General features: G+C 41.6%; 4 protein-coding genes across 5 annotated transcripts; 1 reads left to right on the top strand and 3 right to left on the bottom strand.

Annotated features, from left to right (window-relative positions):
• The first annotated feature begins 1,183 nt into the window (after positions 1-1,183).
• On the top strand, positions 1,184-2,587 carry LOC140997659 (E3 ubiquitin-protein ligase TRIM35-like). Its single transcript, XM_073467624.1, has one exon. The coding sequence runs from the start codon at positions 1,184-1,186 to the stop codon at positions 2,585-2,587; it is 1,404 nt and encodes a 467-aa protein (XP_073323725.1).
• A 1,593-nt stretch (positions 2,588-4,180) lies between these two features.
• Positions 4,181-11,526, bottom strand: gmppb (GDP-mannose pyrophosphorylase B). Its single transcript, XM_073468752.1, has 10 exons — positions 11,437-11,526; positions 10,216-10,409; positions 10,017-10,097; positions 9,423-9,471; positions 8,817-8,959; positions 8,360-8,518; positions 8,146-8,224; positions 7,187-7,314; positions 6,924-7,106; positions 4,181-6,559 (listed from the first exon to the last, which is right to left on the bottom strand). Exons 2-10 carry the CDS (start codon positions 10,342-10,344, stop codon positions 6,428-6,430), a joined length of 1,083 nt encoding a protein of 360 aa, XP_073324853.1. The 5' UTR covers positions 10,345-10,409; positions 11,437-11,526; the 3' UTR covers positions 4,181-6,427.
• A 1,399-nt stretch (positions 11,527-12,925) lies between these two features.
• pde12 (phosphodiesterase 12) lies at positions 12,926-18,038 on the bottom strand. Of its 2 annotated transcripts, XM_073467378.1 has the most exons (9): positions 17,922-18,038; positions 16,908-17,633; positions 15,742-16,169; positions 15,491-15,596; positions 15,026-15,170; positions 14,734-14,812; positions 14,381-14,503; positions 14,027-14,232; positions 12,926-13,610 (listed from the first exon to the last, which is right to left on the bottom strand). In XM_073467378.1, the coding sequence occupies exons 2-9, from the start codon at positions 17,477-17,479 to the stop codon at positions 13,491-13,493; spliced, it is 1,779 nt and encodes a 592-aa protein (XP_073323479.1). In that variant the 5' UTR covers positions 17,480-17,633; positions 17,922-18,038; the 3' UTR covers positions 12,926-13,490. The 2 variants fall into 2 exon arrangements, with proteins under 2 accessions (XP_073323479.1, XP_073323478.1); XM_073467377.1 differs by having other exon boundaries at positions 16,908-18,038.
• A 1,175-nt stretch (positions 18,039-19,213) lies between these two features.
• On the bottom strand, positions 19,214-20,551 carry LOC140998823 (V-type proton ATPase subunit S1-like protein). Its single transcript, XM_073469213.1, has 4 exons — positions 20,474-20,551; positions 20,319-20,369; positions 19,847-20,084; positions 19,214-19,635 (listed from the first exon to the last, which is right to left on the bottom strand). The coding sequence occupies exons 2-4, from the start codon at positions 20,360-20,362 to the stop codon at positions 19,357-19,359; spliced, it is 561 nt and encodes a 186-aa protein (XP_073325314.1). The 5' UTR covers positions 20,363-20,369; positions 20,474-20,551; the 3' UTR covers positions 19,214-19,356.
• Between the last annotated feature and the right edge of the window lie 5,795 nt (positions 20,552-26,346).

Raw genomic sequence — 26,346 nt, 5'->3', positions numbered from 1 at the left:
GGTACATTACTGATTGTGTTCTGATGAATCACTTTTAATTCTTAAACCAATAAAGAATACAATTTAAATGGTTTCCGGTTGTCCATTGATTTCAAGCTTGAGTTAAAAACCTATGATTTAAAGTACTTTAAAGTAAATTCAAGATTTCCAGGATTCAGTCAAAATATTTTCAAAAGATCATATTTGTTTGAGTCAAACGAGAAAAAGATGTCATGTTTTGACACTGAAGTCATATTTTAAACATTTAAAATTCTAATATTCAGGAAAAATGTGCAGTATTTGAGAATGAAAACATATTACAAAGCACTTAACTCATAATATTGTATATTATGTCACCACAGAAAAGTGCAGAAGCCGAGAGCAGCTGTGATTGTGGAGAATATTTTCAAGCTTGTTGTGTCTACAATACATCTGAAGTTACCTCAAAGTAAATCATGTCTTTCAGCCTTGACAGAATGAAACACAACAGGAGAGAAAGGACAAAAACTGAAACGGGAGGGAGGAGTCAGGTGGTGAAACAACTGGGCTCAGTCAGACCAGTTTGCTCAACATGTGCTTTTGCCAGCATATGTTTATACAACACATGATCACAGAAGCAGGGGAGTCCAGACTTTATTGACTGGGGTGACCCAAGTGGGGCACAGATTTTATGCAGGGGTGGCGTTAAGTATGTCTCTCTCACACTCACACACACACACATACGCATGCATGTTGGAATAGCACTATTTAACTGTTTCTCGTATACTTTAATGACCAACACTACATTGTCTCAGTTTCTTACATACCAATCACAACACCACAGAAACCAAACATCACAATACCTGGTCAAAACTATTTTCGAACTAACACCATACCTTTCACTTCAGAGTCATGCAATCAGATTTCAGGGCTGGCCAATGCCAGCAGGGCCAACTGGAAATGCACCTGCACATAAGGCGTGGTTGCATGCACCTTATGGGTGTGTGCGCTATGTTCCTCATTCCACAGATCTTCACGAGTCAGACCAATTTCCACGAAGAGACTGCACAAAGGAAGAAATACTGGGATTATTGGAAATACTGTACTTCAACCTGCTGCTGATTTCACATCATAAACAGAAGTTTCAGAGGAGCTACGACACGAAGGGAAAGCAAAACTTTCAACTGGACTCGTCCCTGTCTGCCTTCATTGTTTTCAGCTTCAAATGTCTTCTCAATCAGAAAAGGATCTTTCTTGTCCGGTCTGCCATGACATCTTTAAAGATCCTGTTGTTTTGTCATGCAGCCACAGCTTCTGTAAAGACTGTCTGCAGACATGGTGGAGAGAGACACAAATACACAAGTGTCCAATTTGCTTGGAAATATCTTTGTTGAGCGATCCACCTCGTAATCTGGCATTAAAGAACCTGTGTGAGACCTTCTTACAGGAGAGAGACCAGAGAGCATCAGCAGAGTCTGGGTCTCTCTGCACTCTGCACGGTGAGAAACTCAAACTATTCTGTCTGGACCATCAGGAGCCAGTGTGTCTCGTCTGCAGAGACTCAAAAACACACAACAACCACAAATTCAGTCCCATCGATGAAGCTGCACAGGATCACAGAGAGGAGCTCCAGAAAACCCTGAAGCCCTTACAGGAAAAACTGAAGCGCTTTGAACAAGTTAAAGGAAACTTTGATCAAACAGCAGAACACATTAAGGTCCAGGCCCGACACACAGAGAGTCAGATTAAAGAGCAGTTTAAGAAGCTTCATCAGTTTCTACAAGAGGAAGAGGAGGCTAGGATCACTGCTCTGAGGGAGGAAGAGGAGCAGAAAAGTATGATGATGAAGCAGAAGATTGAGGCTCTGAGCAGAGAGATAGCAGCTCTGTCAGACACAATCAAAGCCACAGAAGAAGAGTTGAGAACTGAAGACGTCTCATTCCTGCAGAACTACAAGGCTGCAGTGGAGAGAGTCCAGCAGCGCCCCCTGCTGGTTGATCCACAGCTGGACTCAGGAGCTCTGATAGATGTGGCCAAACACCTGGGCAACCTGACCTTCAACATCTGGAACAAGATGAAGGAGATGGTCTCCTACACTCCTGTGATTCTGGATCCAAACACAGCCGACTCAGAACTCATCCTGTCTGAAGATCTGACCAGTGTAAGACGTGGACAGAAACTGAAGCCTCCTGAAAACCCAGAGAGGATTCAAATGCACCGCTGTGTCCTCGGCTCTGAGGCCTTTAACTCAGGGACTCATGGCTGGGATGTTGAGATTAGAAATGATGAAGCTTTGGCCCTAGGTGTCTTAAGGGAGTCTGTCCAGAGAAAGGGACAAATACTAGATAGATACTGGGGAATATGTCTCCGTGATGGAATATACAAAGCCGTCTCACCGCCACGCCCAGATAAAGTTCTTGCAGTAAAGAAGCTCCAGAGGATCAGAGTTCACCTGGACTATGACAAAGGAAAACTGTCGTTCTATGATCTTGATACTAACACACACATACACACCTTCAAACACACTTTCACTGACGGGATGTTTCCATACATTGGCACCCGGAATAAACTGCCAGTGAAGATATTACCAGTGACGGTCTCTGTAAAAATGGAAGACCAGACAGCGTAGACAGGCTTCTGGCTTAGTCTCTTGTCTTAGCTAGACATGCTATGTGTTATTATTTTCAGGTGAGGTTAGCCGACTCAGAAATGTCATCATTTGGCGTATCAGTGATATGACTTCTTACGAGTTCTTGGAGTTGAATGAACAGAGGAGCGTCAGTGTTTCATGAACATTTATGAACCATGTTGTTGTGAATTTCTGATTTTTTTTTTTTTTTTTTTTTGAAAAACATTTACTGACTATGTTAAATGAAGAAAAAAATGCTTTTGATTTTGTTACTTTTATTGTTCTACTTTCTCTAATGCTCACATTTATGAACCATTGAATACGATGATGACGTTACATCATGTGTGCATATAGTGATTCTGAATATTTGATGCTGCTTCACCATAAATCAAGATTGTGGTTATGGTCTGGTGAGGTGTAGGCACAAAAAACACTTGCTTAGGTTTCTGTTTTCAAAAACCCGGCTAAAAAAATTTGACATTATGTCGGTCTGGTGATATAATAGTAGAGCTCTAGTTTTATTGTTTTTTATGGGGGACTTTTATTGTGAAAACTTCAGATTCAGGCTTAATTTTGAAATCACTATAAGTTACTATGTACGGGAAGCATAAAGATTTAAACGGTATATTACTGATTGTGTTCTGATTAATTACTTTTATTATGATTCTTAAACAAATAAAGAATAAAACTGAAATGGTTTCAGATTGTCCGTTGTCTTCAGTCACGACTATGTTGGGGTAAATCTACGATTATTTATTTTTTAAAAACTCTTAAAAATCTTTTGAGAATAAAGTCAAACAAGTAAAAGTTTTAATGTTTCGACATTAGAGTTATATTATAAACAAGTTTTAATATTTAAATAAAAATGTGTAGTATTTGCGAATAATATATTACAAAGCACTTAACTCTATATTTCTCACTCATATTGTGAGAAAAATAATTTTAAGCTTTGTTCACGTTTCATAGTTTTACCTCACTCATCTTGTCATCTTTCGATAATAAATGTCTGTATTTCATGTTCAGTATAAAAAGTTTCATACAGGAAGAATGAAACATCACAATACCAAGAGTGAAAGATGAAGACAATAGGACTACGCACATTACTTACAACTGAAGAAAGACTACATTTAAAGTTCTACTATAGACCAACTGTACATTGTGATTACTTTTATAATTTATAATATAAGATCAGTGAGTTAGTATTGCACCTCTGAAAAGTTTGAGTACATGAGACAGACAAAAAAAACCCCAGAATTTTAGTCCTTAATGTTGGTGAAGCTCTGAAAACACCTGATCCTACATTTCCCATAATGCACCTTGGAAGTCTTTCATTATACCCTCCCTGCCGGGTAAACATGAACATCTTTCAAACTCCAACGTCTAGTTTGTCACAAATTTTCTGTTGTACGTTCGTCGTCTCCAAACACAAACTAAGATTATCCTGATGACATCACTGTTACATCATCAGGGTTATTTTCTTTTCCAGAGCTACAGATGACATCATACAGCACTTATCATGACGTGTGACCTGATCTCCATGTGTAAAGTTCCTGGAGGGACTCTTCAACATACACGAAAGAGACGAGACGAGACTGTGGTCAGTAGATTATATTATTCTCTTAAAAAAGACTTCATTACAAGAGTTGACTTCATTCATTCAGACACAGTCAAAGTTAACATGTTCAAATTCTGTTCATCACCAGCTGCATATAAACATGGAACCGCTGCATTCTGTTCAGAGATCAGTTTTGTTGATTATCAGGACAGACAGCTGACATTAACCTGCTGCATGTGTTCATGGTCAGTAACGACAAGTCAGACACAGGAGACACATCAACACATCCGTGCATCTGAGGTGACAAAAACATAGAAAGCTTCAGAGGCCATCAGCTAAGTTCATTTTTATTTCACAGCATCAGGCGTCAATTAATTTAACTTTGCCCCTGTTGAACGTTTAAATGACCCTTTAAGAGCAAATCAAGAGGCGTGGATAATTTGCTGCGGTCTTTTGAGTGCGAGGAGTGAAATCAATGTTCAGCAGACTCTTCCCTTTAAGTTCATGAGTGCAGTTAATTCAAAATGTCTGATGTTAAATTCAGCAATTTTAGTCAGTCAGTCTAACGAATCTCTTAGCAACAATCTAAGGATTACTTTGAAATTTGGTTCGAACGTTAAGGGTCCCTTAAGGAAGAAACTCAATGACTTTGGTGATCCTTTTGATTTTTGATTCTTTTGACATTTAATGTCACTAACAAGTCAAATTCTCCACTTGTTCAACAGCTCAGTTCACGACAGTTCACTCCTTTGAAGTGATGACTGACTTCCAAACAGCCTCTGTTTGAGATGATTGCTAAAATGACATGCTAATATACTAAATGTTACATGATAACGTTAGCATGTAAACACCTAATAGCTGCATGTTAATATGCTGGCAGTAGGTAAGTCATGTATAGTTGAGATGAGAAAGTACAGCGCAAACTGGGTCTGGGAAATGTCCTAAAAGGGCCACCATACAGAAGAATAATATTTGACTTATCTCTAGTGCAAGCCTCGGGACAAACTTTACATTTTTAGCCACACTAGTCTAGTCTTTTTGAATGAATCCAAAAATAAATTCACCTTATTGTCTTTAAAGAGCAGCTTAACAGCAGCCTGTAAAACAGTATTTTACCAATTTCTCTTGTCTAAAATTTCGAGTCTGTTTCACTTCTGTTGGACCTTTAACCACACTGAAAAGTGATGTCACATTGTCCTGGAGTACACCTGTACATCACTGCAGCAGGGTGAGAGGTTAAACCACTGGAGGTCAACAACAACCAAGATTTTTAGAGGAGGTTAAGGTACTCTGAGTAGAATATTCCAGATGCAGCCTGACACAAATATCTCTAAACAAACTTAAAAAAAACTGCAGTTTGTTATAAAAAGCCTGCTACATTTCACTCAGCAGTAACCAGTTTGGCATCGAAGCGCAGTTTTTATGATCAAAAGAAAAGAGCAGAAAAACATGTAAAGTTTACCAAGGCAGAGAGACGTCCACTCTACAGCTGATTAAACCTGAACTAATCATTCCTTTTTTATAAAAATGGATCAAATTACATTCATCAGGTGGACACAGACATGAGTTGCATGATAATGTTCCTGTGTGTCAGCTGGATGTGTGAATAAGCAGCTCTTTGCTAAAACATTCGCCATAACAACTTTATAAGGTGTTAGGTGTTTACAGCGTTGTGTTCTGCTGCCCCCAAGAGGACAAAAAGTAATCTATTAATGCAGCTTTAACTGTAACCAATACTGCATTTTGGTTAATAAGTCAGGACATAATTCTCAGTGCCAGTAGTCATGATTCCAGTCTCTACAGCAGATGTAGTATGATCCCTCAGTACCTGTTCACGGATACTCTGCAGCTGTCCAGGAAATGTAAATGCATAGTGAATCTAAGCAGCAGTGTTCGTATCGCTCTCTAACCCGCTCCCCCTTAAATACACGTTACATTAGTCCCTCCACCTTGTGACAGACAACCAGCCCAGGTATATCAACCCCATCCTTCACCTTTTCTCTATTACAGCAGAGACATTTATCATCCACCATATTCAGGAAACTAGTGTTATAAACCTCTCTGACGGGCCGGGCTGCTTTTTAACAAATCATATGCTCATCATTTCTGATTGATGGACGGTGCAGCCAAGCAGGGCTAAAAACGAGTTCAAACTAATTAAAATGAGAAAAGAAAAACATTCTTTTGTTCTTTTTTCGCTCCTCTTTCACCCCTTTCTCTCTCTGGCACAGTTTGGGTGTTCGGTTGAGTTCATAGAAAAGGCTTTATGTTTGCTCCACACGATGCTACATGATGATTCGGGGCTCTGGGACCGATTCGTTGATGGATTTGTGAGGCAGGACGTTGGCACCGTTCAGGTAAAGCTCGTCGTTCACAATCACATCCTCACCCAACACCGTCACGTTCTCCATACGAACCTGTTGACACAGACAATGAAAGACAAACCGTCAACACTTGACAACAATCATAACACAAAATTGTTCCTTTAATAAAAAGTAGGACAGGACCAGTAGATTCACACACAGCTCAAAATTTTGGTTGGAATCAAATAATAGACCCAATACTTTTTACTCTTGGTTTACATTTTAAAACAGCTGCATTGAGAGTGAATAACCTTTACATCTACACAGACTTTCTTCACCCTTCGGAGGAGCAGATGCCGGCTTTGATTAACCCAAACATCAGTGTTAATGTCTTCAGTTCCATTCACGCTGTCAGATTCAGTTACTCAGACATTGATCTTTGCTTGGAAAAGGTTGGTGTCCTCTGTGCTTTACTCACCCACTGGCCAACAGAGGAGCTCCACCCCACGATGCAGCTCTCCAGCCAGGAGTGTGATCGAACCCGCGCTCCCTTCAGCACTGTGCAGCGTTTTATCCTCACGCCGTCCTCCACAACCACACCAGCACCGATGGTGACATTGGGGCCGATGGTGCAGTTCTCCCCAATCTGCGCCGTCGGGTCCTGCAGAGAAAAGCAAGAACGGGGGATTATATCGAGCGTGAGTTTTTATCTGAAATGTAGCAGCAATGAGCTGGACTCACCACCAGAACGTTGCCCAGGAAACCGGGCCCTGTGTGTAGCCTCTCGGGAGCGTGTTGTCTTACTGACTGAAGGTACATGCACATCCCTGTCAGGAAGTCTTTAGGCTGACCAATGTCCATCCAGAAACCTGCACAGAAAGACGGACGGGCAGACAAACAGTATACAGAGAAACAGAGCAATTAGTTACCATGGAAACAAGGACACAAAACTAAGAGTTTCCTGGTGATCTACAACAGATGAGGAACTGAAGCATGAGGTCACAAGACAGGAAGTCAGTGACCGCTGATCACTTAACTGCAGTTTTTTTTTATCGTTTCCTGAGCTGGGAGCTGCTCAGTGTTTCACCAGAGTTACTGGGAAACGAAGCCACTACGACCTGGACCAGAGTCAGAGACTCGGACCAGTCCGCCTGCCGGGACTACAGCTTGGGGGGAGGGAGGTTTAACTGCTCAGCTAAATGTTTCAGCTGCTTCACATAAAGCTGCTGCTCCCAGAGAGGGATGATGATTGAGAGATGCACCGATTCCAGTTTGATGTGGCTCAAGGTTGGTTGCGATCTTCCACTCTTTATCTGAACATTACAGAATCGAGCTTGTTTGTGAATAAAGGATGTCGGCCATGTTTTGTTGGTATCGGTGCTTCTCTACAAACGATTCCTCTCCAAAACTACACAAGTTCGGATGTGCAGAAAAGCCCAAACACTTACGTCTGGCAGAGCTGTAAGCTGTGAGACCAGAGTAAGCACACAGGTCAACTCCCTACGATACACTCCATTATCATGTTACCATTGTGTAAATACATAAATAAAATGAATCACAGGGTCACATGTTAGACAAAACTTATTCAGGAGAGAAATCGAACAGAAAAAATGATGACCCAAACAGTGTGTTATAAACATCCATCATAAATATTGACAGATATGATAATGCAGCCATAAATAAGTTGTTGTAATAGTTACCCTGTAGCTCCATTGCGTACAGATGTCCCTCTTGTGCCATGACGGGAAATATCTCTTTCTCTATGGATGTTGGTCTCAGCTGCACACACGCAAACAAAATAAGAGTCACAAACATATAATTAAATGCCAGCACTATACATCAATATTTACAGTAGTTATGAATGTAAATGTGTCCAAATACGCATCAGTAAACATCAAAGAGTGTAGGAGTCACCTGGATCCTGCTGAGCATGCTGGGATTGAAGATGTACATGCCGGCGTTGATCTTGTTGGAGACAAAGACCTGAGGTTTCTCAACGAACCGATGTATTATGCCGCTGTCTGACTCAAACACCACCACACCGTATTTAGAGGGCTCCTCCACACGTGTTACCTAAACAAACACACAGCAGCCTTGAATAGTCAATCTTACACCAGGTTTTACTGCCAAAAAACCCAAAGTAAGGCTCAACTTAGACTAAGTAAGTGTCCATAATCATAGTTATGTAATGGGACTTTGTGAAATTGTAGAATCAAGATGGTATGGATAATATTATCCTCTTCTGTCTTTGATCTCCAAAACTCTGAGTCTGTCTGGCCAAGATTTCACCCCTTTCCTCTCACAGTTGTCTGGCACAGCTTGAAATGGCCAGAATCTGACTAAAACACATTGCACCGTCTGTGTCTCTCACCACGATGGTTCCCTCCTTGCCGTGGTTGCGGTGGAACTGCAGCATGTCTTTGAAGGGGAAATCACAGATGACGTCCGAGTTGAGGACGAAGAACGGCTCGTTGTCGATGTTCAGCAGCTCTCGAGCCAAAGCCAGGGGGCCCGCTGCACACAAACAAACACATGTTCATTTCTCATATTTATTAATTATATCAAACTTTCAGTCAAAAATACAAAACAGGACACAGGACATTAATTCAGTGAGAAGGACTAGTTAATGACAACATTGGAAACACAGAGTTTATGCATCAGTTTGATTAAATTTGTTTATTTGTCAAGTAAATGATGCACTGGATGAGCTCAAATCAGTCAAATCTAGTTCTTTTTTCTATTGATTTCTTTAAATTCTTTCAATTTCCAACAAAATTGTTACATTTCATATATAATTATACTTTGTTAGAAGAATATACATACCATTATTATACAATACTAGCGTAAATTTGGTGGTCTCGCACTTTTTCCAGGCTCTTACTATTTCAGTCACTGGATAGGTTTAAAATGTAAGTCATTGAAGTACTGAGATAGTTTAGTGTCTGTCTGAATTTGTCTGTAGTGAAGAGAAACTCACCCGTCCCCAGAGGCTCCTTCTCATGAGACAGAGAGATACGAATCCCAAGCTGAGGAGAAAACAGTGAAACATTCAGGATACTGCAGACTGAGCACAATAATCAGTTCTGTATTACTGAAAGTGCATCAGAGTGAATAAAAATGTTTAGAAACAAACTGCCAGGGGGTCAGATTAAAAATCCAGGGATACTCTGAGTATGATTACATGATTGTAAATAAACAGTCTTCCAGTTTTGGACTGTTGTTGGGAAAAAAGAAACAATCTGAAGACGTTACTTTGGGCTCCGAGACTTGTGATGAGACTTTTTACCCCAATTTTGATGATTTATAGACTAAATGATTAATTGTGAAAATAATCGATAATGACAATCATTGTTAGTTGCAGCTCTATCACTCAACAAACAAAAGCTACCTGCATGACTCAACACCACCGGGGATTTTCTGGGATTTGTGTGAATTGCCCCTTCAGGAAAGTGAATGGATAGACCCGATGATCTGGTCCAGTACTCGATTAAAACATTTAGCGTGTGTTGTGTGAGTGCTGATGTGTGTCACAGCAGGAACAGCGTGTCAGCGTAATGGTTTGTTTGCATACCCTCTCCTCTTGGACTCTCATCTCTCTCTCCAGCAGCTCTGACATGTAGCTCACCGCCAGAACCACATGGTCCACCCCGGCCTGCGCACAGACAGAGAACATCAGCTGTACAGTTGTGTTGGATATTAAAACTTCTCACTGTGACGACAGGACAGCAGCTGGCTCACTGAACCCCACCTGAACCCCACCTCCTACGTACCTTTACCAGTGCCTCCACCTGGTGCAGCAGGATGGGTTTGTTGCAGAAGTCCACCAGCGGTTTGGGGACGCTCAGCGTGAGCGGTCGCAGCCGGGTCCCATACCCTCCGACCAGGATCAAGGCCTTCATGCTTCTGCTGTTAGCAACCCTTACCAAGGTGACCACAGCTCATCAATGACGAGACAGGAAGAAGCCTGAACGGGAGAAAGGAGGTTAACAGTGACTGTGTTTCTGTGACAGATGATCTACTCTGTGTAACTTTCAGTTCAAGTTGATTTTCATGACTCTGAAACCTAAAAAGGTTAGAGGACATTTGGTCATCCAAACCCTTCTTCAGGAGGCACGACTGTTATATTTCATCCCTCATTTACTTATTTGGGTTTTTCCTTTAATCTCTGACGTCAGTCCATCACTATGTTATGTGCAAAGTTCATATTTTGGCCTGACAGAGGCGCTCCTGAGATGACCTCAGGAAGCTGTTCACCTGCTCACCTGTCAACGAGCATCCTGACGCACGTCAATAAGTACGGTATCGTAAAACCAGTTAAACCTGCACTTCAATACTCAATTTCAGACAAAGGAGCCTTCATTGAATCTACATAAAGTTTCAAAACACACGACATGGTTTGAACGATTTAAATAATATTAGCTTCTGTATAACTTTGACAAAATAATGACCTGATTTCTAACACCAGAGTTTTAATCCGGACAGACGAACTAATGGGACACCGGAACCGTGTCCTTCATTCACTCTGGTTGTCCTCTCATGATGTCGTACATGTCTTAATTTAGTTTCTGTGTGGTGTCAACAAAACAACCACATTCACAGGCGATAAAACGAGAGCACAGAGAAGGAGAGCCCCAGACTGAAGCAGGCACTATTTTCGGCACATCACCAGCAGCTAACTTAGCCGTCTTAGCCACACAGTGATACAGTACTTTATCTACCGTAAAACTGCGATAATTTACGTATAAACATGCTTAAATCTACATTGTAAGTTACGAGCCTAGAGGTGAGTACAGACTGTGCTCATGTTTTGAACTGTGACACAAATGAACTTACAGTGATTGTAGCTAACTCACGTTAGCTAAGCTAGCTAACTTACTGCTCACTTGTTAATTTAGCGATGCAGCAGTTTAATTAAAAGCTGCTTGTTAACATGACATCCCGCTCCTGTCTTTGGTCTGTGTGGGAATGGATAAAAAAGGAGGAAAACTTACAGGAATTTGTTCACCAGCAGTCTCCAGGAGGTCTTTGAATCACTGAAACTCTGGGAATGACACGTAAGATCGTTTAAATCCTCGTTCATTGTTTGGTTTCCTGTTCAGCCGCTCAGCGTCAAGCGAGACAGCGGGACACACGACGCATCCGGTAGAGGGGTTTCAGAATAAAAGCATTCTTTTAATCAGTATAATTGAGCCTTTTGATATTTTCCTTCATAAAGTGGTTTTACAGCCTGAAATATAAAGACAACACAAAAATAATTGAAGAGTACTGTTAACATCTGACCACAGATTACAGGAGTGAACGGAAGTCATTGATTTCTTTTCGTAACCAACATATAATAAGAAAATAAATGAGCCGATACAACCTACCTGACCACATCTCAGCAAGTGAATTTCTATCTACAAGACATCAGTGCTCTGTGACTAAAACTAATTGGTTGTCGTTGGATCATCATTGGCTGTGACCTGTGTTTTTTTACATTAGGAATACAGACTGTTAATTAGTTATGTCCTTTCATAGACATGTGCACTAAGCATGAAAGACATGAACTTTTAACACAGAAGGCATATGACAGTGTGAGGCAACACAAAGCATTTATCAGTTTATCATTTTTTTCTGACAAAATATTTGATACCCACTTACTTTACCCACTGACATTAACAATCACTCAAGAAGAAAACAATGACTGCATGAATCTAAACCTCTTCTACACAACATTTTTAGAAAAAATTGATTTTTTGACTTCCATGATTCTGTTAAAATAGCAACAACTCCTTAACCCAAGCCTAAATTGAGATCTTTAAAGGTAATCACAAGCGTTTATATTTTATTCTACTTTCTGTGTCACGTGTAAACCTAAACAGTGAGTAATTACATCCTTGAATGGGGTCTTGGATCTACAACCTTCAGCAAAGAAGATGTTCATACTTTTATTTTAGAGGCAAAATTTGCCAGTTTCCGGTCTGGCTGGCTAACTCCAGCACGCTTGAAGGTCTTTCTCTCTCCGCTGTCACTGACGCGGGGATGTTACAACCCGCCGGAGCCGTAACTGAAAGGCAAATCTCCCTAAATGTTTACAAAAATAACACGAGAGGTGTTTTAGTCTTTATTTTTACAGTAGTCTCTTAACTATATATTGCTCAAATCGTCACGGCTGTTCCGCGTAACCTGTAACCTTTATTCAGACCTTTCCCAGCGCCCCTAACATGAGACACAATGGTATGTCCCAAACACTCCGGGTCCGCCTCCCTTCCACTTCTGACCAATGAGAGAAAAACAGCGTGGCGATGGAGGGTGGACGCACCGCACACCGTGAGCTGTATTTACATACTATGGAAAATGAAGACACACAGATCATGACGGTAAAATACTTCACTGTCAGTGTGTTTACCTACTTCCGGTTCTCCATCCGCTTTAACATATGTGTTTAAGTGTTGCTAGTGTCAGAATTAATAACAAAATACAGAAGAATGAGCCAAGAACTGACTTGTACGTAAATTCAAACTTTATTAAAAAACTCAAAAGGACCACTGAGCAACTTGTCCGACCAAAATAATATCAATAATAAATATGTTCATTCAAATATTACTATGTATTTATCATTGAATGTCTAAAATTTGTTAAAACAGCAGTTTTTGAGGGTGAGTCACATTAAATTTGTTTATAATGAGCTCAGAATATGAATTATTAACTCAGTGTGATGCGATAACTCAAGTGAGTTTTCTACAACCAAAGCAGTTTATTACTTTTAAGAAAAATAAACAATGTGCAACTCATTCATTCTCCCGGCAACAACCCCAACACTGAATATCAGTGATTAAAAAATTCATGAATTATCGTACTGTTAATAACACAATGTCATGTTGTAAGTTAAGACAGTTCTGCGTTTGATGATTTCTCTGCTCGTCCATGTTTCTGTTGTCTGCCGCAACATGTTTCCATGCTCAGATTTCATTCAGTATAAAGTCAGATTGTATTTGCAGGAGCGACTGATGGTCCAGTTCTCCAGTGTGTTTCTTCCAAGTGGTTTGAGGTCAGACGTCAGAGGTCAGGGGTTCCAGCGCAGGTCGCAGATCAGGGCGATGTGGTCGGAGGGGTGAGCCACGCTGGGCAGAGCCTCGTAGGTGGTGACCTCCTGGTGGGTGGGCAGAGGAATCATCTGCTCCACCTACAGAGACACACAGCAGCAAGTTAGCTTCGTGGTTAGAGTCGTCCACAATTTATGAATAAGCAAATCTAGCTAATTTCAAAAGTTTAACAGCTGGAAAAAAATTTTTTTTTTCCTATTTTATTGAAGAGTCCTTTCTCAAGTGTATTATTCACTTAAGGCTACCTACAAGCAGTCACATGATCTGTTGTTATTACAGAAATATCGATTATAGCCAATATTTATAGATTGATCTGCAACAAGACACAGATCAAAGAGACAAGATCAGCACTAGCAGTAGTACATGTATGCAGTATTGGCACTGCTTCTACTGCCACTAGTGTTAGTAGCAGCATGAGTATGATTAGCAGTTGGAAAAGCAATAGCAGTGGTTGCATCAGTAGTGATAACAGTAGTATCAGTGTCAGTATCATTACCTGCATGCTGTCCGGCTGTATAAAGATGTAGTCCAGGCAGCCGTGAAATCCTCCCACGTAGTTTGTGTAGGCCGGCTCGCTGCAGGCGCTCAGCAGCGGAGGGAAGGCTGAGGGCAGCTCCATACTGCAGGACTCCTCCGGCCCAGAGCTGCTCCAGTCTTCATGCTGCTGAGGAACCAGAGCCTCGGTGACCAGCTGGAACACACCTGCAGACAGGATGAGGAGAAAAACACACTGCTATCAAAACAGGACATGTATTTTTAACATCAGTCATATGAACATCTCCTGTGAAGACAAAGTGAATATTGGCAGAGACTGGTGCTGCAGTGGTCTGTCCTTCAGGTGTGGAGTTACCTGAGTTAGGGCTGGAGTTAAAATCACCACAAAACACCAGAGGGGCTCCAGGAGCGACCGCGCCGATCACATGACCCAGATGTTGCAGAGCCACGCCCATCTGGACCAAACGAACGTTCCCTCCTTCAAAGGAGATGAATTCAGTTTTCAGGTACTCACGACTAAAATAATAAAATGTATTGGAATCATTGTGCAAGGATTCGTTGCGTAACATTTTTTTAATTGGAATGACCGATTAAAGAAAAACAGACTTGGTGTGTAAAGGCCTGAAGGTTACAGGGTCATCACTCTGCTGTCTTATATCAGTGACTCAGGTGTTCATCCAAAGAAATTTGTTGTAGAAGTTGTTTTACCTTTTGGGTGCCAGTACAGGTGAGTGTTGGCCACACACACCTTCCTGCCTGGTTTATTCAGGTCCTCGAGTACACTGACCTGCAGAGAAATGAATCAAGAAAGACAAGTGTCAAAAGCTGACAAAGCTGAGTATTTACAACAAGGAGACTGTAAATGTTTAGTTTTTCCATTAGTATTCTGTTTATTCTTTTTTGGAGGAGTCAATTCATCCATTAAAAGACTGAGTCCTCTTCTGATTGATTTACAAAGTAAAGTGAACACAGCAGGTGAAGAGCAGGTGTACAGTAGTACCTGCAGGGCGGTGGACCTCTGTAGTATCTTGTCCTTCAGAGCACTGTTAGCAGAAACCTTCTCCAGCAGCGTAGACTGGACGGGGTCAGAGGTCAATGCCTCATTCAGCACGATGTCATGTTGGCTCAAGAGCTTAAACTTTGACCTAATAAGGAATCAAATGTCACTTTTAAATGACCAAAAGTTGAACATCACATAAACTAAATACTGTGGTTGCAGTCTGAGAGGTATGCAGCATTGTTTAGGTGCTCTTGTGTGGTTGAAGCAGGAACGGCCAGTCTGAGGACCGTTAAAGGGTCATTTTAATTTTTTATGCTACTTCCATATGGACCAGTAACATAAAGCACCTTGTGGATGTGGCTTTTAACTTATCAATCAAATCCTGTGTGACAGGAACAGAACTGCATCAGACTGAAAAAACACAGACAACGTTTTCTTCTGATTCTGGCTGCTGGCAGATCTCACCTGCGGTAGAAAGTGGCCAGTCCTTCATGCTGCTTATCTTTGATCCTGAAAACGCCGTCCAGACCGAAGGCATCCAGAGCTGGAGTCAGACTGTCTGTGAACACCCCTAAAGAGTCCAGAGAACATGAAGAGAGTCAGAGACCAGACACATGCACTAGATGATGGGACTTTACAGAAATGATGGAGACACTCATCACTCACGACTTGGTTTAGTTGTGATTAGGATTGAAAGCAATGAGGAGACATGTTACCTTTGTCGACCTCCTGCAGACAGATGATGTCAGCGTTGTATCCAGCCAGCTCCTTCTTGATCAGGTTCTGCCTGTAGTCCAGCTGCAGGGCGTAGGGGGCGCAGTACGGGTAAAGCACAGTCTTGGACAGTTCTGTTTGGGCGTACACATCGGCGAGGATGTTGTACGACACCACCCTCACAACCGGCCACTCCGCCTCTTTGACAGTGTACGCGTGTCGGTTGTCGAACGTGCACACGCCTGGTCCGGCCTCTACGGCTCCCACAGAGACCAGTTCCTTCACCTGGCCACTGCGTCCTCCATCTTTAGGTGTGCAGCGCAGTTTGAGCCTGCAGCCGATGTCCTGATTGGACGGGACGTGGACTCTCTCACTTCCTACCTCTGTCCATCTGCTGTCCTGAGTTGGGACTTGTCCAGCAACTTCAGGGCTAGGACAAGAACAAGTAGAGAGAAAAACAAGGACAAAGGTGTTGGGTGTCCCATAACTTCTTTCACTAAATGACATTAAATTTCAGATTGTCCAGTCTGATTTACAACAACCTTGGCAGTCTCTGTAGTTGAACAGCCCTGCCTCCTAAATGTGAAAGATATTTCTAAAAAAGCTTGTTTTTTTACCCTCTGATGACCTCGAGAAAGTTATCTACGCATTTTTTTAGTCTTGTTTATCATTTATCTTCATGCAGTTCAGGTCTTAGCTCTGGTGACGCTTCTTATGATCTATTACACTGATTTGTCTCTTTACCAAACTGACTTCGATATTACAGGACAGATGATCTTGAACCAAAAAAAGTTTTCATACCTGCTGATATCGACAGCTTATATGCTGGTACCAATATATCTGCCATAATATCGGCCAGCCGATTTATCAGTCGGGCTCTAGTGAAAAATAAACTTGAACAAACTAACCCTTTTTTTACAGAACATAATGCAGAAAAAGATGCTTGAGGTAATTTATAATTATTAAATTACCAGAGAAGATTACTTTTTCACTGCACTGCTGTCGTTTTGGACAATAAAGCTACTAACAAGCTAACTGTAAAATAACATCCCACCATTATGTACATATATTTTTGATAACCACATTTGAAGGATGATTCAAGAAAAATCAACATTATACTGGACAAAGTGTGCAGCATGATCTGTCAGTAGCACTTTTGTGTAGTTACCTTGTGTTCATGGTATTTTCTTTATACCAGGTGAACTCGCAGTCTTGCAGGTTCCCAAACTCCACCTCCAGACTGGGGCAGACGGGGAACCCGGCCAGCAGAGACGCCGGCAGCTCGGCGGCGGTGAAGGTCGGAGCGTTCCTCTGCACCGAGTACTTCACGTCCCCCACCTGCAGCACGGCTCCGTCCCGCCACGCCTCCGAGTTCGGCACCGTGTCGGCCACCTCGTCCCCTTCGTAGTACAGCTTCACCACGGCGGACTCCGGGGTCTCACACGGCTGCTGTCCCTTGTTCTTCTTCGACTTCTTCGCCTTCCTTTGGTCCTTGGTGATGCCGTTGGAGATCCGGGCCAGGACCTTACCCAGAGCCTCGTCCTGGTCCCGCAGCATGCACTTGTGGCTCCCGTCCAGGCAGAAGGAGATGGTGAGTTTGGGCTCCCCGGGGAGGCACCTCACCGCGGCCGGCTCCATCCTGCGGAGGAGGCGGCGGCAGACTCCGGTCAAAGTCCTCGGTGAGGTGGAGAGCAGGCGGCGGGGAAGCAGTGCGAGGGCAGCGGAGAGGTGGTTGAACATGAAGTCCCGGCGAAAGAGAGATGACAGCGAAACCAGTCGGACACTCAACTACACCGGGAGGCTGGTGGTCCCCTTCTGACGTCACCTGCTGTGGGACCGTCCTACGGCTACACCGGTTGGACAAAAATGCTAATCGAGGAAGCTAACCAGCTAACTTGAAGAGAAAACAAGCAAATGCGGAGTTTAACTCGACCTCCGATTGTCCGATTCAAAACTTAACAACAGACAGGCTTCAGGAATCAAACCGCTGTTTTTAATTAAATATCATATCGTGTTGTGAGGAGTATTTGATCATGCACATGTAGCTTAATCATGCTAGTTTCCCTTATATTTGATTAGCCGAATCATGGACAATATAACATTTGACTGAATGAACCCTGACCTGATGGCTTACGACATTGTTTTCCACCTAAATTTCATCAAAAGATCCTTTGACATTTACCTGATCAGCTGTTTGTCGTGAGAGCAAAGTTTTGCTAACTGTCATTGGCAACCTCATCCAGGAGGTTGCGTTTAAGTTCAATACGGAGAACAGCGTCACAAGATAACTTTCAATTTGGGAACCTTGTTCTGAGCCTTAAAAATGCGGCAATACTTTTAGAGATTGTTGTCTTCTTCCTTGTTGTCAGAGTGGTACTACAAAGTTGCCACGACAAGTACAATGTTTTTTTTTTGTATACAAAAGTTAGTGGCGTACATTAACTGTCCGCACTGTCCCTGAAGTCAGCATGAGCGTCTTCTTCTTCGTCTTCTTCAACAAAATATGGCTACCTGTGCGCCTCTGCAACCATCACTGCCACCTACCGGTCAGGATTAAAATGACACCAGTCGTTATATGGACTCAAACCTAATAAGATCAATAGGCTAATTCCAAGAATGTATTGATTTTTTTCATCTTTAAATTTGTATGATTTAAATGACTATGCTGTATGTCTTTGCTTTATATGATGTCATATCCATAAGTGAAGACAATTTACAGACTATAATCATTAAGTAATCAAATAATAATAAAGTCTACAGATAAAGTATAAAAATAGACAAAGGGGTTAGGACTACAAAGGTTTTCAACTTCTTCTCACTCCTTTTCAAACATTGATTGCCTTATTTGATTAATCTACTGGAACTTAAACTTATGATATGTATGTGTTTCTGATAACATTTATGTTTTTGTTGTCTTGCCTATATTTTTATTTATCATTTTTATTTAATTTTAAAGATGTTCAAAATAAATAAAATAATAAAATACAATAAATAAATAAAATACATTTCGAATTAATAAAATACATTTAAGCACAACTCAGAAGTATGAAATATTTTTCATCCTGTTTCTTTTTTTTATAAAAACTGGTTTACTGTAGGTCATTTTTTTTTCTCTCTATCAAACCCACTTGTTGATGAGTGTGTAAATGGTTTGCAATAAAATGAATAAAAGGGATAAAATAAGAATTCATAATAATGAGCTAATTAAAAACCAACTTTGAATATTTTACAATTTTGTTGTTGCAGTTTTGTTCTATATTCATTCACAAATTTTATTTCATAACATCTTTTTTATTTGTGATTCTTAATTCTTTTGAGAGCTGATAAATGCCCCCACGTGTCTAAACCTACTTGTTCTGCTGCCTCTATAGAAGCCTGTGAGTGCAAATATTACAAAGTCCACAATATATTTTTTATTTATATTTTTATTAAATTTGTTAAAAAGACAAAGACAGATATTCACTAATGGGCAAATTAAAAAAACACACTAAATATGAAATATATATTTAAAAAATCTAAGCCTGAGCTCAAAGTATCTCATCACATCAGAGGTTTGATGCCAGTTGTCAGCATCAAATCAGCTGCGTCTCTTTCTGAAGTTTATCTATTTAAAGTCTCTAATTATTTTCTTGGCTACAGTACAGAATATTTTTCTCAGCCACATTTTCCACACAGCAGTGATCAGGCTGGTCAGGGTTTTGAGGGTAGTAGATTTCGGCCTTGTGTTCGTCGTCGTGCTCTATGTGTTTCAGGTGGATGACCATGTGGAGGGCGTAGGCCAGGACCAGCAGCAGGATGAGGGAGGTGATGAGCCCCATCAGGATGGCCGGAGTCAGGAAGGTGGCGCAGTCGCTCGCAGGGGAAAATTTACCAGAGGTGACGTTGAACGCTTGAATCTGAGGAGGGAACAGAGACATTTTGTAAAAGTGGAAAAGATTTTTGCTGCTAGGGTCCTTTTAGTGAAAGCAATGAACACAGGAGACGTAGTTTCATGACATTAAGAAGTAGTGCGGCATCATGGGAGGTCTTGTCCTCATTGTTAGCCACCACTGCCGAATGAAAGATTATCTGATTTAACCTCTTCTTTATTAATGTTATGTTTAGTACCTGGAAGTTGGTGAAGGTGACGGACCAGCGGCGGGCAGGCTCGGTGCTGGGCAGCAGCAGGGCGCTGTAGCGCTGCAGGCTGCTGACGTGGATGCAGTGGTAGGAGGAGGAGGCTGGGGCGTACACCTCGCTGGCGTTGAACACGGCCTCTTCAGAGGTGTTGTAAAGCAGAGAGACACTTTCCACCGAGAACCACCACTGACCTGAAGACTCGTAGAAAGTGTTGGACATCTGCAGCCTGACACCAGAGGGACGAGAGGAAACAGTCAGTCCAAACTGTAGATTTAGATTTATCATGTGCAACGAGATTTTAAAAATGGTAGTATAGAGTTGCATAAATTGGATATAGTAAAGTACAACTTACAGTATAATCAAGTTAAGTACAAGTGCCTCATAATTGTACTGAAGCACACAACTTGAGTAAATGTACTTAGTTACATTCCAGCACTGGTTTATAGATTGTGCTACTGACCTGATGGAGAGGCCTCTCAGATCCTCCACATCTCCAAACCTCATGACCAACCTGTGGACAGACAGACAGACAGGTTATGTGTTATTGTTATTGCTTTATAAGTGTTCTGATGCTTTTACAGGTAGACAGACAGGTAGACAGACAGGTGTACATACGTGGCCTTGTCCTGGTGGCAGACAGACTGGCTGGTGTCGACGGGTTTCTGAGGGGAGAAGGTTCTCTCCGTCAGGTCCAGCTGCTTCTGCCTCTCATATCGGAGAGACAACTTCCTGGCCTGGAACAGGACACATGGCTGCCCGTTGGACAACACCTGGTGCACGGAGACAACAGTGTTACACCTGAGATCCACTTTTGTAAGTTACTTTGTATATGTTTTGTATAGCCCACATACATCATAATCATGTTGATACCGTAAACTAAAGCTACAATAATCATATTTTTTTGACAACATTTCCAGTTGCACAAGGAGGGAGGATCGTTCATATTAAAGCCACACTGTGAGATTTTGTGAATTATTTTTGTTCTTTGTCGGATAAGAAGCTGAATGTAACTTTAACATGTGAAAACTCTATATAAAATTAAAACTATAAGCCAACGCCATCAGCTCAATATGCTCTTTGAAATTTTCCCCATGACTGTCTGTGAAATGCGTTCCAGCTGGTAAAACGCCACCTTGAGAGGAGGGAAGGGAAGCGCAGCTCCTGGCGCCTGAAGCAACTTCCTCCGTGAAACATCTGGAGACTGAAGAGGAGATGAGACAGGGAGAAATAAACATGTAATCAGTGAAAGGGAGAAAATTACTCTTTTTTTATCAAGTGAAGTGATACTTGTGATGCTGTATTTCTGTATTAGTAACAAAACCTCCACTGTCCTCCACTCAGAGTTTACCTGCTGTTGTCTGGACGGTTGGTCTGCAGATATCAAACTCTGCTCCATCCACATCCCTCCATCACCCTGTGTCATCCCTTCATCTGGAGAGACAAAAACAGGATGAATTTCATAAACAATAATCAATAATAGAGAGAGCACCGTCATAATTTGTTGCAGGGAAATGTTCAGATAGACAGATAGACAGATAGACAGATAGATAGATAGGTAGATAGATAGATAGATAGATAGATAGATAGATAGATAGATAGATAGTAGATAGATAGATAGATAGAACTGACCTTGAACTGTAGAGACAGCGGCACTGTGAACAGAAATGACAGAAGGATCAATAAATAACTGACATAATATTCATTATCATTTCCCACTTTTAACCTGACACAGCATCTTCTGTCTTGTTTAAACTTTTAGAACCATTAAAAAACAAAAACACAAAAGTGTCTCATAAAATGTATAAATTCTCATTAAATAACGAGTAAAGGGATGATAAAAAATATGTAAATATAAGTAATGCAAAACATTTTAAATCACCATAAACGAATGAGGATGACCTGTGAGGTGTTGAGGACCCTGAATGCACCTGGTGAGTTCAGTGACTCGGTCATTCAGCCTGTGGATTAAAGTGGTTTCAGACAGTGATCAGTCTGGAACAGAGATGTTCTGTCGCTGAGAGGAGCCACTCTGATCCAGACTACAGAGACAAAGACTCGTGTAGCAGCTCTGATTGCTTTTTACAAAAACATGCAGCACTTTCAGGTTTTATTCAAAGAATCCTGAGCCTGTGCAGATCAAAAGGTCGAGTGAGGCAATGACAGGAACTGGGGGGACATCTTGGGTCCATCAGTTAAACTTTGGAAATCAGAGCCTAAAGTATATCCACATATATCTGTCTAAAGCCCACACAGGACTGTTGTCTCTACTCTGGTCAGGTAGGGAGGAGCATCTCATGTGCATGTGCCAAGTGGACGCTCCACCTTTGACCAGAGGCCGTCTTCATCTCAATACGGTCATGTCAAATAAAATGTGTTTCACATTTCTCTCAGCGCATACTAAACGTATTATAGATGTCCTTAATACAACAATAGAGATAGAGTTGTCAAATCCTTTCCGACTGCCTGCAGCCAAAAAAGGGTTTAGCTCCTCTTGTGCACTGGGTCAGAGCACAGGACTGTGGATTGTGGGATTGCACAGATTACATAATCATACAATCATGAGCAAACACACATAAACACACACACACACACAGTCAGGTCATGAAGGATGGGGAGGCTCTCAGCCAAAAGGAGATTTTGCAGCTTCTCCCTCTGTTACCGTCAGCAGCCGCCCACTGCAAGAAATGACAAAGTGAACAGCTGCCTTATTTAACACCCAACAGAGCAACATTATCATCCCATTTGTGATGTAATTGTGTCAACACAACCAACAGCAATGTTGATATTGAATGATTCTGCAAAGCTCTGGGTCGTGTATAATGAGGATTTTCGGTCCAGGGAACACATTATACAAATCTCGGTTTCCACAATATCTGTGCAGAGCAACTAGGATGTGGTTGAGTTTAGAGAAAGATCATGGCCGTGGCAAATAAATTGTTAGGTCATGGTTTAAGAAAATTAAACAGGAACTAATGATGCACTATAATGAGTCTTTGCCGAGATCCAATATGCCGATAGTGTCCAGCTCATTTTGGCTGACTGCTCATGCTGATATGGAGACATGTTCATAATTTTCCACCTTATTGCAGAGAACATCAGATCTCTCCTGTAGTGGAATTAACGTGTTTATTTGTTGGTTGGTTGGTTGGATTGTCCGCAGGTTTACAGAAAAACTATGAAACTTGGATGGAGGATGAGTCTCGGCCCAGAATAGACTCAGTGCAGACCAGATAAAGGGATGGATCCATCTTTTTCTCTTTCTTTAACATTCTTGGTGTTTTTTTGCCTACATTTCGTTAATGTCTCAGGGAGTAATGCACGGATCCTGATGAAAAAAATCGGGTGTAAATAGGTGGCTGGTGGCTGTTGCAGATCCTAATGAAAATCTATACTCTTTCCCAACACGATGTAGGTGATAACTGTCTGTTACAGACCTGGTGAGCTTGAATAATGTTTAAGCAGTTATTGGTGGTTTAAATCTAGGGTGATACAGGGCCAGTTTGATATTGGATTAGGCTCGATTGAATAAAAGGGGACCGTTGGGCCTTGGCGGAGGTATGCGCTCTACTGAGTACAATTCTGTGATGGCCCACTGGCTGATGCAGTCATACAATGCTTTTCAAAATGTACACATTCACTGGGCAGATAAGCATCACGTGCACATGATTAAAGCATCATCATATCAACAGGAATGTGCATTTTGTGCTGATGCCGATATTTGATTTTAAAGAAAAGACATATTACGCTCGTTTTCAGGTTCATCATTTTCTTTTGCGTTAATACTTAATGCTTTAATGCTCAAAAAACACATCAGTCTTCTCATTCTGTCCAATGTTTTAGCTCCTGTATCTTTAAGGCCCCTCCGCCCAAATACCCAGTCTGCTCTGATTGGTCGGCTCACACACGCCTGACCCAGCACCGCTAACAACAACAGAGCAGCTTCGCTAAATAAATTCTTAGTTGCCGAACTAACCGCTAGGCAGAAATCATGCAAATGCGTGACATAGTGTCATAGGGTGATGTCATAAAGTCACAGAATTAAAGGCGGGACTACTGACGAGGCGTTTCTGTGGGAGAGAGGAGCTTCTGTTGGTGCAGACTTTGACCTTCTTAAACCTTAAGACCTTTTAAATGCACAAGAACAAAATGTAAAACACTGAAGGAAGGGGGACAAAAAGGGCTCTTCTCCATCAGCCGATACTGATCACACACTGACATTATCCCATACAGGAACGTTAACGTCAGGTCTGCAACGGGACCCAAACTCGTGCATGGAAGTCAGACGTGCAGTGCTACGACTGGAGATTCTGGGATACGGTTTGATGAAGTCAAATATTCACCCTTTTTAGCATCTTTTTAGCGTCATTCACTGTGTGGTTCAGAGTCGTTTTCCAGCAGCGAGCAAGCTCTGGAAAACCTACTGGACGCTACATTCCCTGCACCAAACAGCAATTAGATCACATTGGAGATCAGCCGGTGAAGAAAGTGGAATATCTAGCAGCTAAAGAGACAGATATTTCCCTCAGGAGACCAACACGCTGCTGACAAAAAAAAAGGGATTTAAAGCAAAGCATTCATTAGGCAGACACAAACACGAGACTGCTCTGGGATCATGGTGGTGCTTTGTGTCTGCTGGATGTGGAAATAGGTGGCTGTTTGCCAACACTGCTTTATAAGGTGATGATACATCACATGTTGGGTCCCTCTGCCTCCATATGACCAAATAAAAAAATCACTCTAAGCACCTTTAATGGAAAAAAAACCCCACAATCAATGAAACTACCACAGCTCCCGGTGGTCCACACAGTCGAGGCGCATCAGTAATCTTTGAGCTGAACGTGTCAGGAGTCAAAGATTAGAGAGAGTCAGGAGAGGTCGGTGACAACAACAAAGCACTGAGGTAAATCATCATCTCTGTGTCTCTGCCTCTCACCTACCTGTCAGCAGGCTGTCGGTCGAGGCAGGTGGACGACTGCGGATGGAGGATGAGGAGAGAGAGGAGGAGGATGCAGCAGTGTTTCCATGGTGAAGCCATCGCTATTGTGAGCAGAGATGCCAGCACGCGCTCTCCCTCTCTGCCCCTCATAATCTACTTTAATCAGCCCACCGTCTGTAAGCCCCCCTGACAGACGGCCGGATCAGCCAATCAGGGCCGAGCACAGGCAGACGGGGTTGCGGGAGCACGGCCCTGCGGGTTAAAGACATTTGCTGTTACCACATTTTCTCATTTTCAGTTCGCCTGAGTCAAAATAAATTCCATTACAGCAGATTATACTGTACATGTTTGGCTCATGTGTTTTTCAGGCAGCCTGGTGAAAAGCCTCAGATATTTGTTTTTTTTTAATGAAATACAGACATGGATTATATAACACTGGTGGCTTCTCATTCATTTAATCATTTACTGAATAATTATGATGCCTGTTTCATAAAGTATGATAATTTTATTCACACCAACTGCCTGGAAGACACTGAGAATATATGGAGGGAGAGCTGGTCTGATCACTACTGTGGTGGCACGATCATGAGTATACTTTTTTCCTCCTGTGCTGCACCACAAGGGGAAACAAGAGTCTACTGCCATGCCGCATGGCTGCACCATGGACCAATCATACACTATAAAATATCTCATGGGAATTTTGAGGAATCAGCTCATCTTTAATATAATAATATATCATTCTGAATTAGATCAACTTAACGTTTATAGTTTTTATTTTCAGATGTCTTCAGAAATCCCAGGGTTTACAAAGAAACATGGTTTCATGTTTGAGACAGTTTCTTATCTGTAATTTAAAGAAAACATTACATGATGGAAATGTTCTGTGTGTCTTTGGAGTAAATCTTGTTCTTTCTTTTCTCTTTACCATGAAAACAGTTGACATGATGACTTGTCAGTCCTCTTAAGGGGGCTGAACAAGATGTAGGCCTACATTTAATGTATGTGTGTTTATTTCCTGCAGCCTTTACATTTATTTATTACTTTACAAGTATAGAAAGGCTACAGGTAAGACGGCCATTGTAACGTTTCATGGATGTAGTTTTACCACTTATTCAGACATGAGTCTGACATGTAACATTTTATGTAACAAGGTGCAAGTCTGAAAGAAACTACTGAAAAGGCTCATGTTTCTCTTTTACTTACATGTTAATGCATCTTTAGCCAATAACAACAGGCTACAATAAATAATGACTATAGTCGCCTGACCTTACAAATATCCATACAATATAAATAACTTAAAAAGGGACAAAAGAAAAACAAAACAAAAACAAATATTTTAAATAAAACAAAACAACAAACCTCATGGATTGCATGTCAGATTTTAAAAAGTCTCAAATGCAAAAAGCTGACAGGTTTGGAGTAACCATTAAAAGACTATATTTTGGTAAGCAGAGCTTATATAATCTCGCAGTGTGGTAAGAAAAGTATTTAAATTATTTGTTCTGCATTGATTCTTCTGATAATTTCAGTCAGGCATTTTCTGTGGCCACAC

Source organism: Pagrus major, chromosome 6, assembly GCF_040436345.1.
Source record: "Pagrus major chromosome 6, Pma_NU_1.0".
In the NCBI taxonomy this organism is placed as follows: Eukaryota; Metazoa; Chordata; class Actinopteri; order Spariformes; family Sparidae; genus Pagrus; species Pagrus major.
The sequence above is the reverse complement of the archived record's forward strand: the minus strand, read 5'-3'. Positions and strand labels throughout refer to the sequence as shown.